At 35.0% G+C, this 13,873-nt stretch overlaps 1 protein-coding gene across 1 annotated transcript in view; it reads right to left on the bottom strand.

The window, feature by feature from the left end:
• Positions 1 to 13,873, bottom strand: part of LOC130214266 (olfactomedin-like protein 2A) — a 50,352-nt gene that overhangs the window by 19,097 nt on the left and 17,382 nt on the right. The window contains exons 3-5 of the mRNA XM_056445864.1: positions 8,824 to 9,084; positions 3,131 to 3,238; positions 408 to 596 (exon numbers count right to left, since the gene is read on the bottom strand). Coding sequence (XP_056301839.1) covers positions 408 to 596; positions 3,131 to 3,238; positions 8,824 to 9,084 — 558 coding nt within the window. The remainder of the gene's footprint in view (positions 1 to 407; positions 597 to 3,130; positions 3,239 to 8,823; positions 9,085 to 13,873) is intronic.

Here is a 13,873-nt window from a genome sequence, read left to right as displayed (position 1 = left end):
TAAACACCATAAGTATTATCAAAAGTGTACCAAAACTAGCATTACAGGGAACTTTCATATTGCCTACAGTTTCCAATGGTTGTTTTAAATGGAGAGTTCACCAAATCTAAATTCTATCATCAACCTATTTGAGTATCTTTCTTTTGTTCAGGAGTATTATGGATAAATAAAATACTATGGAAGTTAATGTGTGTTGTTTTCCAACATTCTTCAGAATATCTTCCTTTGTGTTCAAAAGAAGAAATGAATTCCCAAAAGTTTATAACCATTTAAGTGTGAGCAAATGATGAGGACATTTTCTTTTGGTGAACTATACTTTTTAATAAATGGTATGCAGTAAACACTATATAATGAACCACATGCAGTATTTCATTCATTGGGTCAATTATTTATCAGAGTATTTTAACCTGTGCTTTGCTTTTAGGGCCCGAGGGGGAGGAGTCTTTCTGCAGCAGCTGAAGGCCCAGATTGGACAGCTCTTTCTTTATGCTCATCATGATGTCAGAGTGGTTCTCATATTGCCGCAGCTGATTGGTCAGAGTCGCCACACTGTCTCGCACAAAGTCGTTCTCTCTGGAGAGGTTACTCTTTATCATCTGGAAGTGGTACACAACTTTAAATCACTCAACTATACATAAAACTGAAATGAACTCACACAATAACACTGGAAAGTTGAGAATTTGTAATGTTTTTGACAGAAGTGAAGAATTATTTATTTGATCAAAAACCAGTGAAATATTATTCCAATTTAAATCAAATGCAAATGATTATTTTATTTGTCACATACAGAGTCATACGCAGTATGATATGCAGTGAAATGCTTACACAACCACTTGTGACCTCAACAAATAACAATAATAATAATAATAATAATAATAATAATAATAATAATAATAATAATAATAATAATAACAATATATTTTGAGAAACAGAAGTTATGCAATAGAAAATAAAAGCTAAAATAAACAATTTAAAGACTTTCAATATAGAGTATGTGTTTGTAGAAAAAAAATACAAATTAAAAATCAACTGTTTACTATTTTAATATACTTTGAAATAAGATTTATACCTGTTATTTTCAGCATTACACGTCACATTTCTTAATAAATCATTGATTTGGTGCTCAATAAATATATTTTTATGAATAATAGTTGCAGAAGAAGTAATATAAATCTTTAATAACATTCTAAATGTATTTACTGCTATTTTTAAACCATGTTATGCATTAATGCTGAGAAAAGTTATTTATTTTTTTAAATAGTAACATGTTATACAGCATTACACGTCACATTCCTTTATAAATCATTAATTTGGTGCTCAAAAATATTTTAATAAGTATGAATTGCAGAAGAAATAATATATATTTTTTTATAACATTCTAAATGTATTTACTGCTATTTACAATCAATTTTACAGTAAAATATTATTGCAATTTAATTTAACTTTTTACTATTTGAATATATATTGAAATAAAATTTATACATGTTATTTTCAGCATTACACATGTCACATTCCTTCAAAAAGCATAGATTTGGTGCTTATTAAATATATATTTTTAAATATTAACTGCAGAAGAATGAATATAAATCTTTAATAATATTTTACATGTATTTACTGTTATTTTTTTAATCAATTTTACGGTGAAATATTATTGCAATTTAAATAAACATTTTTACTAAAATACCATTATACAGTTACTAACTCAACTGTTAACTATTTTAATATATTTAAAAGTATAATGTATACCTGTTATTTTCAGCATTACACGTCACATTCCTTCATAAATCATTGATTTGGTGCTTAATAGATCTTTTATTAATATTATTTGCAAAAAAATGTATATAGATCATTAATAACATTAACAACTTTAATCACATCTACTGTTATTTTTAAACAATTTTATGCATTAATGCTGAAAAAAGTTTTTTATTTTTTTTAAGTAGTAATAACATGTTATACAGCATTACACGTCACATTCCTTCATAAATCATTTATAACATTCTAAATGTATTTACTGCTATTTACAATCAATTTTACAGTAAAATATTATTGCAATTTAATTAAATTTTTTACAATTTTATTAAACTTTTTTTTTTTTTTTTTTTTTAATAATTATTTTTTAGGGGTTTTCACTTTTATTTGGACAGGACAGTAGAGAGAATTGACAGGAAAGTGTGGGGAGCAGAGAGAGGGGAAGGATCAGCATAGGACCTCGAGGTGGGAATCGAACACGGGTCGCCGCGAACACCGGAGTGCATGTGTCGGTGCACTTTTCCACTACGCCATTTTCAGCATTACACATGTCACATTCCTTTAGATATCATTAATGTGCTGCTCAATAAATAAATAAATATTTATATATTATAATATTTAATATAAACTGCAGAAGAATTATTATAAATCTTTTATAATATTTTAAATGCATTTACTGTCATTTTCAATCAATTTTACAGTGAAATAATATTGCAATTTAAATCAACGGTTTATTACTTTAAAAAAAAGTTTAAATAAAATATATACCTGTTTTTTTTCAGCATTACACACATCACATTCCTTCATAAATCATTGATTTGGTGCTCAATAGATATATTTTTATGAATATTAATTGCAGAAGAGTTCATATAAATTTTTTATGACATTCTTAATGTATTTACTGCAATTCTTTAACAATTTTATTCATCCATGCTGAAAAAATAATAATTAAATTTTTTAAAATAATAGCATGTTATACAATATATAATGAAAATGTTTAAAAATGACAAAATTGATGCATTTTCACTAGCGGTCTCAGTTTATATAACTGAGGTATTCCATAATGACATGCAGTAAATCTTTTGCGGTGCCAATTTCTGTCCCAACCTTACCAATAATGAGCAAAATTTAATTGGAAATAAAAACAGAGTACATAAGTGTGACCATTACATGACTGTGGTTTTCTCTGCTTGGACATTTCCTCCCTCAGTCCTGTTCTTTCTGTCACACATATGATTTTCCCATCCCTCAGGCCAAGACAGAGCAGTATAATGGGCAATAATTCAGCCAGAGATTGTGAGTAACCACAGAGTCCAGTAAAATCAAGCCACGGCTCATTAATGCCTGCATGTGTATGTTCACACGCACACACACTCACCTCCTCCAGGTTGTTCATTTGAGACACCACCTTGTTGATGTACGAGTGAACTTTCAGAAGGTCCATGCTGAAGAGAGTTCCTTCCAGAAGATCCACCATTGACTGCAGCTAAACACACACAGATGAATAAATAAATCAGGTGACTTTCAGACATGAGGGGGGATTTCATTATAGAGGTTCACAAAGCAGCATCAATCAAGTCAAATTACTACAGTATGGAGCCAGATCAGTCTCTTTGATACATTTACAATGTGTGATTCGGGGAGCACAGTGGCTCAGTGTTAGCACTGTCATCTCACAGCAAGAGGGTCGCTAGTTCAAGTCCCAGCTGGGCCATTTGGCATTTCTGTGTGGAGTTTGCATGTTCTCCCTGTGTACGCGTGGGTTTCTTCCGGGTGCTCTGGTTTCCCCCACAGTCCAAAAACATGTGGTATAGGTGAATTGAATAAACTAAATTGGCCGTAGTGTGTGTGAATGAGTGTGTATGGGTGTTTTCCAGTACTGGGTTGCAGCTGGAAGGGCATCCACTGAGTAAAACATATGCCGGAATAGTTGGCGGTTCATTTGAGGTGATAATGCTATAACCACTGAGCCCGTTTTATTTTCAAAATAGGGTGTACTCATATATACTGAGCACTGTATATATTTAAAGCATCTTTCCAGTTTCCACTTTTATTGTAGCCATTAGAAGTTACTCTATTTATATGGTATGACCTGTAGTGTGTGTATCAGGACAACTTTGATTAACTGTTTTGATCCACTTTAAATGTGGACTAAGGGTGCTTTTACACCTACACATGTGCCTAGTTAGCGCAGTTCGTTTGGCTTATGTGAAACCCACAATCGTGCTCAGATCAGTGCCAACTCAGTCGGTCTAAGATGAGATGGTTGAAATGAACTCTGCAGCGGATTGATTGTAGTGAGAAAGCAATACGATCTAACGAACTAGGCTATATCACAGCGTATTATGATTATGTAATAGCCAAATATACAGCTAGATGAAGAGAGAGGATTATGAGTAGGGCGGGATGTCATCATTCCTACCTGTAAATGTATGTTTCATGTCAAATACGAAAGTGAAAGCATGCTGAAATATTAATGAGAGATATTTATCTGCTATAAACATTGTAACAGTTTTAACCCCTGTTTCAGAACAAAGCAATCAATCTACAGGTGTGAAAGCACCCTAAGACAAGAACGGGTGTTTTGGATTTACGTCCACTTTAAATGTCGACTACTTTATAACAGCTGGTATACTATACATATTATAATTTAGCTGGTCAGTGGGGTTTTAAATTATCTAAAGCAAGTAAAATGACTTAAAATGAAGTAATTTTAGCATGCCAATGTGAAATTTAAACATAGTAGGTGTATTTACCTTACAACAAATATTGTGGCTAGTGAAAATGCAGAGTGGCTAGTAACTTTGGAAAACTGCCGAGCCCTGCAATTTACACTTAAAAATTATCCAGAGAATAAAAATCATATAAAAAAACAATCAATCAAGCCAGAAACATCTTAAAGTGGAACTTAAAATTTTAGCAAAAATACACACACAAATATTTTTGATGCTTGTTCAAACTATTCATTTAAAATGAGCTGAATAAACACAATTCTTGAGGTTTTTTTTAGACAACTTAATTGTTTAAAAGCATTTTTTACAGTGCACACGCCTCACAAATAGTCAAGTCTAAAAAAGTGAGTCTTCAGAGATGCTTTAAAAGATTCAGCGTGCCTAAAACTTGGATTAAGTTGGTCTTTTAATGGGAAAACTTGACTATTTTTATTTTTATTTTGTTGCATAAGTGTGAATTCCGCATCTGCTTGTTGTTGCGCTGAGTTCAGTCGTCTAACAGCTTGGCTGTGGTGGTGATTTACTGCGGCATCAGCAGATATGAAGAAACTGCAGCAGGGTAAAACAGAGCCACATGTTTGGAGCTAAACACCACAAGATCAGCAAATGTTTGAGGTGTAAATATTAAAACCATTGTGTCTGACTACTGACTAAAGGCTGCTGATGAATGATTTTTGGCCATAATGCAGAAACAAATTAAGTTAAAGTCAAAATTATTCACCTTCTTTCTTTTTCAAATATTTCTCGAATGATGTTTAACAGAGCAAAGAAATTTTCACAGTATGTCTGATAATATTTTTTCTTCTGGAGAAAGTCTTATTTGTTTTATTTCGGCTAGAATAAAAGCAGTTTATAATTTTTTTTAAAACAATTTTAAGGTCAAAATTATTAGACCCTTTAAGCCAGTGTTTCCCAACCCTGTTCCTGAAGGCACACCAACAGTACACGTTTTCAACCACTTCCTAATCTAACACACCTGAATCAACTCATCAGAGACTCCAAACACTGAAGTTAATGGGTCAGATAAAGGAGACATCCAAAATATGTACTGTTGGTGTGCCTCTGGGAACAGGGTTGGGAAACACTGCTTTAAGCTATATTTGGTTTCGATTGTCTACAGAACAAACCATCATTATTCATTAACTTGCCTAATTAACCTAGTTAAGCCTTTAAATGTCATTTTAAGCTGAATACTAGTATCTTGAAAAATATCTAGTCAAATATAATGTGCTGTAATCATGGCAAAGATAAAAGAATCAGTTATTAGAAATGAGTTATTAAAACTATTATGTTTAGAAATGTGTTGAAAAAAGATCTTATTGTTAAACAGAAATTGGGGGAAAAAGAGGGGGGCTAATAATTGAGGAGGGCTAATAATTCTGACTTCAACTGTCTGTGTGTTTAATGTAGAGATATGGACTGACGGATGGCCAAAGGAAAGGAAAAGGTGGAAAGAGTGAGGCAGACAGGAATGGTGAGGAGGAAATGGGACAGGTGCTGAAAAAACACACTTGTGAACATGTGCTCCGCATACAAGCCCAGAATCCTGCTGTCCAACATACTCTCTAGTAAGTCTGTGTGCTGGTAAATATAAGAGGAGCACTGCATTTTCTGTGTCTTTTTAAGTTTTGGATTGGCCACGTATCCTTGTTGCATGCAAACACAATAATAGATTGCAGTAGATTGTTGAAAAGCAAAGTTGTGTCTATTTTTAATGCAAATCAGTTAAAGTTAGAAAATGATCATCAATCATCCAGAATTTGATTAACCCTCTGGTACTGTTAGTTCATTCATTCATTCATTCATTCATTCATTCATTCATTCATTCATTCATTCAGCTTAGTCGCTTTATTCATCAGGGGTCGCCACAGCGGGATGAACAGCCAACTTATCTAGCATATGTTTTACACAGCTGATACCCTTCCAGCTGCAACCCATGACTGGGAAACATCCATACACACTAATACACTATGGCCAATTCAGCTTACCCAATTCACCTATAGCGCATGTCTTTGGACTGTGGGGGAAACTGGAGCACCTGGGGGAAACCCACGCCAACACGGGGAGAACATGCAAACTCCACACAAATATGCCAACTAACCCACCCGGGGCTTAAACCAGCAACCTTCTTGCTGTGAGGCCACCGTGTTGCCCATGGTCATATTTATTTATTTATTTATTTATTTATTTATTTATTTATTTATTTATTTATTTATTTTACTTCATGGAAATGCAGAAAACTACTATTTTTGGCAATTGATCTGCAATCACAAAAAATCAACATGATTTGAAAAGGTTAACTGGTCCTGATAAAAACTCACACTTTTTGTGCGGTTCATGATAAAAACAATTGCATTGGACACTAATGGGAAACAGATAATGAAAATACTACTTAGAAGATCATTTTTGAGATATCAATTTCAAATTTGGAATACAACTTATTTAGATGTATGGCTTTGATTTTCTCACAGTTTAGCTTCAGCTAGTCGCACACTGGGCGTACAACTACAACAGCTCATGGTATTACGAATGTTACACTGCAAAAAGATTTTGCACTACTTTATTTGTTGTCAAGGCAAATGTTTGCTAGCCTGAGTTACTAAACCAAACACCTTGTGTATTTTTTATCGGTATTGTTTTATAGTTATATACAGTTTAATTTGGAATTATTAGCTCCCCTGTATAATTTTTTCCCAATTTTTGTTTAACGGAGAGAAGATTTGTTCACATTTGTAAACATTATGCAACCCAGGCTCATTCTGAGAACGTAGTCCCGTGGACGTTGTAGCCGGGGGTACGTACGGCTGCATTTCATTTTTTTAAGCGGACGCTGCGGGGCGGTGTGACGCCGTTCCCTTCAGCGCTTGCCGGCCGGCCGCTCGCCTCCGTGTGGAGGGCTTTCCCGCTGCAACTAGTTTGTCCGGTTAGCTCTTCGTGTACTCTGGCAGACTCGAGGTGCAGAGAGGGGCTGACCACGACGATGACGACGACGACGACCGGGTTCGAATCCGGGGAAGAGCAGTTCCAGAAATCAGGTAAGAAAACAAAAACAAAATCCAAAAAATGAAGGGTGAGAATGTGGTCAAAATTCGAAAACATGGTAAAAATCAGACGAGGGCTTTTCTTTTTCTGGACGGCTTTTGTGAATCGTCGTTGGTTGGGTTTAGGGACGGAGGAGGGTGGGTCAGCCGATTGGCCGGTCGCAGGGTCAATCATTCTGTCATCCAGGCAGACAGGCGGAAGGTCGTTCGACAGCGGCCTTCAGCGTGTTTACGCGAGAACGGCACGTGAAAAAGCGTGCACAGCGGCCTAACGCGGATTTGCGAAAACAAAAACCTCCCGGGACGTATTTCGCGGTCTCCAGAAACGTCCCCGGGACTACGTTCTCAGAATTGGCCTGGGTTGACATTATAATAGTTTTAATTACTATTTTTTAATAACTTTCTAATAACTGTTTTTATCTTTGCCATGATGACAGAACATAATATTTTAAAAGATATTTTTCAAGACACTAGTATTCAGCATAAAGTGACATTTAAAGGCTTAACTAGGTTAATAAGGCAAGTTAGGGTAATTAGGCAAGTCATTGTATATTATGGTTTGTTCTGTGGACAGTAGAATAAAAAATATTGCTTAAGGGGGCTAATAATATTGACATTTAAATGATTACAAAAAATAAAAAAAACTGCTTTTATTCTAGCCGAAATAAAACAAATCAGACTTTCTCCAGAAGAAAAAAATATTATAGGAAATACTGTGAAAAATTCCTTGCTCTGTTAAACATTATTTGGTGAATATTTGAAAAAGCAAATAAAAAATTTACATGAGGGCGCATCATTCTGACTTTAATTGTATATGGCTCGCTCTGTAATAAAATATTTTGTTTGCATATTAAAGAATTGTCAAGCTTTTTACGTTATACCTTTTTACTAATACATTTTAAAGAAAATTTGGTTTGAAACAAGTGGAGGTAGAGGAAATGATGACAGGATTTTAACTACTGTAGCTAACTTTTTCTAGACTTTTCGATTTCTAGATCTATTTCTAAAACTTAATTCTAGAGAACATAAAAATATGATATATTTACTGCTAATGCAATTTACAAATTTGGTTTATTTCATTTATTTTAAGTTAATTAACAGTAGTTTTTTCATATTTAAAATCATTAATAATTTCCCTGTACTGGGCTGCAGCTGGAAGGGCATCCGCTGTGTAAAATATATGCCAGAATAGTTGGTGGTTCATTCTGCTGTGGCAACCCCTGATAAATAAGGAACTAAGATGAAGGAAAATGAATGAATGAATACATCTTTTTTCAGTGGTGCACAAAATAACTTACCTTCAGCAGCTCCGGTGCCTGTTTCTTCAGTTTCTCCCTCTTCCACTCATTCTCGCAGGGATTGAGTGAGGAAGGTGGAGCTGTGCAGGAGCATTTACAGTCGGCTCCGGAGCTCACCGTCTCCACCGTGTAAAAATCCTCCACGCGCACACTTCCAGTCCGCAAGCGGGCGCAGGCGTCCCGGGTTAGAGGCCGCATGATGCACTTACAGCGGCAGTCAGATCCCTCTGAGGTCATGCGGACCTGTTCCTCACCAAATATCTACACAAAACATGGATAGAATGTAGAGGTAAGTATTATGTCTTTAACATACCCACAGACTAGGACTGCACGATATTGGAAAAATCTGACATTGTGTTATTTTGTTGTTCTGCAATATATATTCATTTTAATTCAAGTCATGTTTATTTCTATAGCACTATTACAATGTAGATTGTGTCAAAGCAGCTTAACATAGAAGTTCTAGTAAATTAAAACTGTGTCAGTCCAGTTTTCAGAGTTGAAGTTAGTTGAGTTTTGAGTTTGAGTTAAATTTTTACTGCTGAATGTCAAAACAAATATTATGATATGAATACAATTTCAGCAGATTTCAGGCCTGAATAGCTCTATTTTAAGTGAAATCTTTCATTTAGATTGGAATAATTTTGTAATTGAGTGTATCAAACAAATTTCAAGCATAAATAAACTAATGGAGCAAAGATAAAAGTGTAATAAGCAGTGCTTTATGGTTTCCTGGAGACTCTAACAGTAGTCATAAATTCAATTCAATTCATCTTTATTTCTGTAGCGCTTTTACAATGTAGATCGTGTCAAAGCAGCTTTACATAGAAGATTATAAGGAACTGAAACAGTGTCAGTTCAGTTTTCAGAGTTTATTTCAGTTCAGTGTGGTTTAATATTCACTGCTGAGAGTCCAAATACTGAATAGCAAATCCATCGATACGCAGCTCCACAAGTCCCGAACCATGCAAGCCAGTGGCGACAGCGGCGAGGAAAAAACTTCACCAATTGGCAGAAGTGAAGGATAAAAAACCTCAAGAGAAACCAGTTTCAGTTGGGCACGACCATTTCTCCTATGTGGCCAAATGTCTTGTGCAGAGCTGCAGTCTAGGTGCCAGAGGCTGGAGAACGCTGGACGTCAGCGAAGACTTGTCTGTCCCTGGAGTCTCACAGGAATCAGACTCATGCTCTCCACTCCTCTATCACCACCACAGCAGCTGCTTAGGATACGGCCTGGTTCGGGATTGTGGAACCTTAGGATCATCTCTTCAAGGTCTTGGATCGCATCAGTGGCACTCCATAATCTGGGGGCCTCGGGATGAGTATCCCCAGGTGTAAATAGAGAATAAAAAGAAAATTGGGGTGATATGATCATATTTTGTATACCTGGTAAGAACTCTGGCAGCTGCAGTTTGTACTAGCTGAAGTTTGTTAATAGGGAATGCTGGCCAACCAGCGAACAGAGCAATACAGTAATCCAGCCTAGAAGTCATAAAAGCATGGACTAGGTTTTCTGCATCTGAGATGCATAGCATACTTCGTAGCTTAGCGATATTTCTCAGATATAATGAGGTACAGTAATTAAATAATCAAATGTAATGTAAAATAACACTGTACAGTCTTCAACTCTCAGCAGTGAATATTTAACCACACTGAACTGAACTTAACTGAACTTAAACTCTGAAAAATGAACTGACTCATTCAATTTACTATAATCTTCTATGTGAAGCTGCTTTGACACAATCTACATTGTAAAAGCACTATAGAAATAAAAATTAATTGAATTAATTGCTGATAAACTACAATATATTGTTCAGCCCTACCACAGACCTCATGACCTGCTTCAATATAGGTTCAATACAGTGACATCATGCAATATCAGCATGTCCTTATTTGAATAAAATATCAGACAATCTGGCAACAACAAAAGATTATTGATCAGTGGTTTAAGTCAAGCTGTCTTTTTGACATCAGATATGAATGTTTGAGGTCAAGAGGTCATCAGTGACACACAACAGGATTCATCCATGGTGACCTTTAACCTTACCTCCTGCCCAACTCCACGTGTCCATCGTTACTCAATTACTAAAATGCCATTAGTGTCAAGTCATATGGCCGATGTTCTTTTCAAAAACTAAGGCTTTTTTCCTGCCTCTTAGCTTATATCCAATAGTCAATATTAAAGGTGACCTTCGACCACAAAACCAGCAATAATTGTTCATTTTTTATAAATTGATATATAAAATAACAGCTGAATAAATAAGCTTTCCATTGATGTGTGTGGTACACTCAATAAATTACTTTTGTTCAAACTACTTATATAAAATGAGTTGCAACAACACAAAGTTTTTTGAGGGGACAACTTAACAATTTTAAGTAGATTGAACATAAAACAATTAACTTAATCAATTTTTGTTGGGACGACATACAGGAATTGTGTGAAGCCCAACATTTTTTACAGATTATGTTAGGATAGGACAATATTTGGCTGAGATACCCTGTAAAAATGCAGGGTTCCACACAATTCATTCATGTTGTCCTAAGACAAATCGATTAAGTTAACTTAAAACTTTTAACAAATTTATGTGAATTGAACATAAAAAATTAAGTTGTCCCAATGAAATCTCAAGAATTGTGTTGTTTCAGCTCATTTTAATTAAACAGTTTGAACAAGTAAAAATATATATTTTTTGAGTGCATAGCTATTTGAAAATCTGGATTTTGAGGGTTCAACACCAAAATACTGGTAGAAAACCACCTTTAAATGTGTCAAAATTAAGTTCTTACACTGTAAAAAACGTTGACTCAACTTTAAATCATAAGGCAACATGCTGCAGAGGTTTTTTGAGTTGACTTAACTTGAATCAAGTTAACTAAAGTACTCGGGATAAAAGTTGAGTCGACTCAAAAAAGCTGCGCAGCAAGTTGCCTTACAATTTTATGTTGATTCAGCTTTTTATTTTTTTACACTCTAGCGATGCATATTACCAGGGATTGACATTAACTTTTTTGATCACCAGCCACGGTGGCTAGTAGTTTTCCATCGTTACTATTCACTCGCCATTTTCTCTAGCCACAATTTTGTTGTTGGGAAAATATATTTTATATGCATAAATTTGACTTTGGCATGCTAAAATTACTTGATTTAAATTATGTATTATCTCCACATGCCTCCTTAACTTTTTATTAATTTCACATCATTTTAGGGCTCAACACTAAGGATTTACCATTTTTTCTCTGGCCACACTAATCTAAATATTTCCTTGCCACAAATTAAAAAAAAAATGTGTCAAAACAAGCTAAATATAGCTGTATTTGGGCACTTTTTATTCAACAAAAATATTCTTAAAAAACAATTGACATTTTAAAAAAATATTCCCATTTATCTAAAACTGTACACAGTAGTTCGTCCAGACTAAGGGTCCAAGATCATCAGGTAACTATAGATAAATGAAGAGTTAATCTCCTATTAAAACGTTATTGTAAAGGATGAAAATTAAACCACATTAACAAAAATAACTGCAAGCAAAAGAAAGCAGGTGAAAAACATTATGTGTGCGATAGTGAAAGGATGATCATGATGATCACTATTAACATCCACACCAGTGGATTTATTAACTCACAGCAGTTTAATTGCATTTATTAAATTATGATGGATTCTGATTGGTTGTTAAAGTGTTTATCATTCATTCATTCATTCATTCATTTTCCTTCGGCCTGGTCCCTTTATTCATCAGGGGTTGCCACAGGGCAATCAACCGCCATCTTATCCAGCATATGTTTTACACAGCGGATGCCCTTCCAGCTGCAACCCAGGACTGGGAAACACCCATACACACTCACATTCACGCACATACACTACGAACAATTTAGTTGATTGAATTCACCTAAAGCGCACGTCTTTGGACTGTGGGGGAAACCGGAGCACCCGGAGGAAACCCACGTTAACACAGGGAGAACATGCAACTTTCACACAGAAACGCCAACTGACACAGCCGAGGCTCAAACCAGCGACCTTCTTACTGTGAGGCGACACTACTTACCACTGGGTGTCACCCATTCCTTAAAGTAAATCTAAGAATATAGTTCCTCAGTGTCATTATTATTATTGTGCTGTTGTAGCAGTGTAACAATGTATTGTTATTAGCATTAGCAAAAATACTGCATTAGCATTCACACCAGCAGACAATTATTAAGAAAGCTTTTGTAAACAGATTACATTCTGAATGCTATCAGCATTTTTTTTTAATTCATGAGCAGGTTTTAAAACATTTTCAAAGGGATTCCAGTTATGATTAAAACTTTTTAAGAACTATTTGTTAATATTAGCTTTTAAATCAGTGACATGAGCCATCAAACACACCATCTGTAGAGTTGTGTTAACATTCATCTGTCTTCTTGCCCGTTCTTGTCAAAGGACTAAGTGGAAAGCTAACAGATGGTTTTAGCTGAGTGACCTTCGACCTCAAACTAGCATCATACAGCATGTGTCCTTATTCACTTCAGATTTGATACTAGAATAAATGCATTTAGTCCGATTCCTACAGGGATACAGTATGTGTGTGAGAAAGCAAGAAACGTCTCTGATTACTTCTATCCCCTTCAGCGATACTCAGACCTTCTCGAAAAACAAATGGAAACACACATATCAACACGCCCTGCCAACTTTGGTAATTTAAAGCGTTAGAAAGATCTTTTTGCTTGATCTGCAGGTCTGATGTGTGTGTGTGAAGGGAATGTGGGTGACTGGTGTGTGATTTATGAACCAACAAGCTGTTTGAACAGGTTTTTCTATTCTATTGCCCCACAATTCTATGCGTGTTTGTATCTAATTGAGAATCAGGTCGTTCACATACAGTTGAATTATTCTCCCTCCTGTGAATTTTTTGTTCTTTTTCAAATATTCGCCAAATGATGTTTAACAGAGCAAGGAAATTTTCACAGTATTTCTGATAATATTTTTTCTTCTGGGGAAAGTCCTATTTGTTTTATTTTGGCTAGAATAAAACTGTTGGGTTTTTTTTGTTTGTTTTTTTGTAACCATTTTTAG

The sequence above is a fragment of the Danio aesculapii genome, chromosome 21 (assembly GCF_903798145.1).
Source record: "Danio aesculapii chromosome 21, fDanAes4.1, whole genome shotgun sequence".
In the NCBI taxonomy this organism is placed as follows: Eukaryota; Metazoa; Chordata; class Actinopteri; order Cypriniformes; family Danionidae; genus Danio; species Danio aesculapii.
This window is presented reverse-complemented; position numbering and strand designations above follow the sequence as displayed.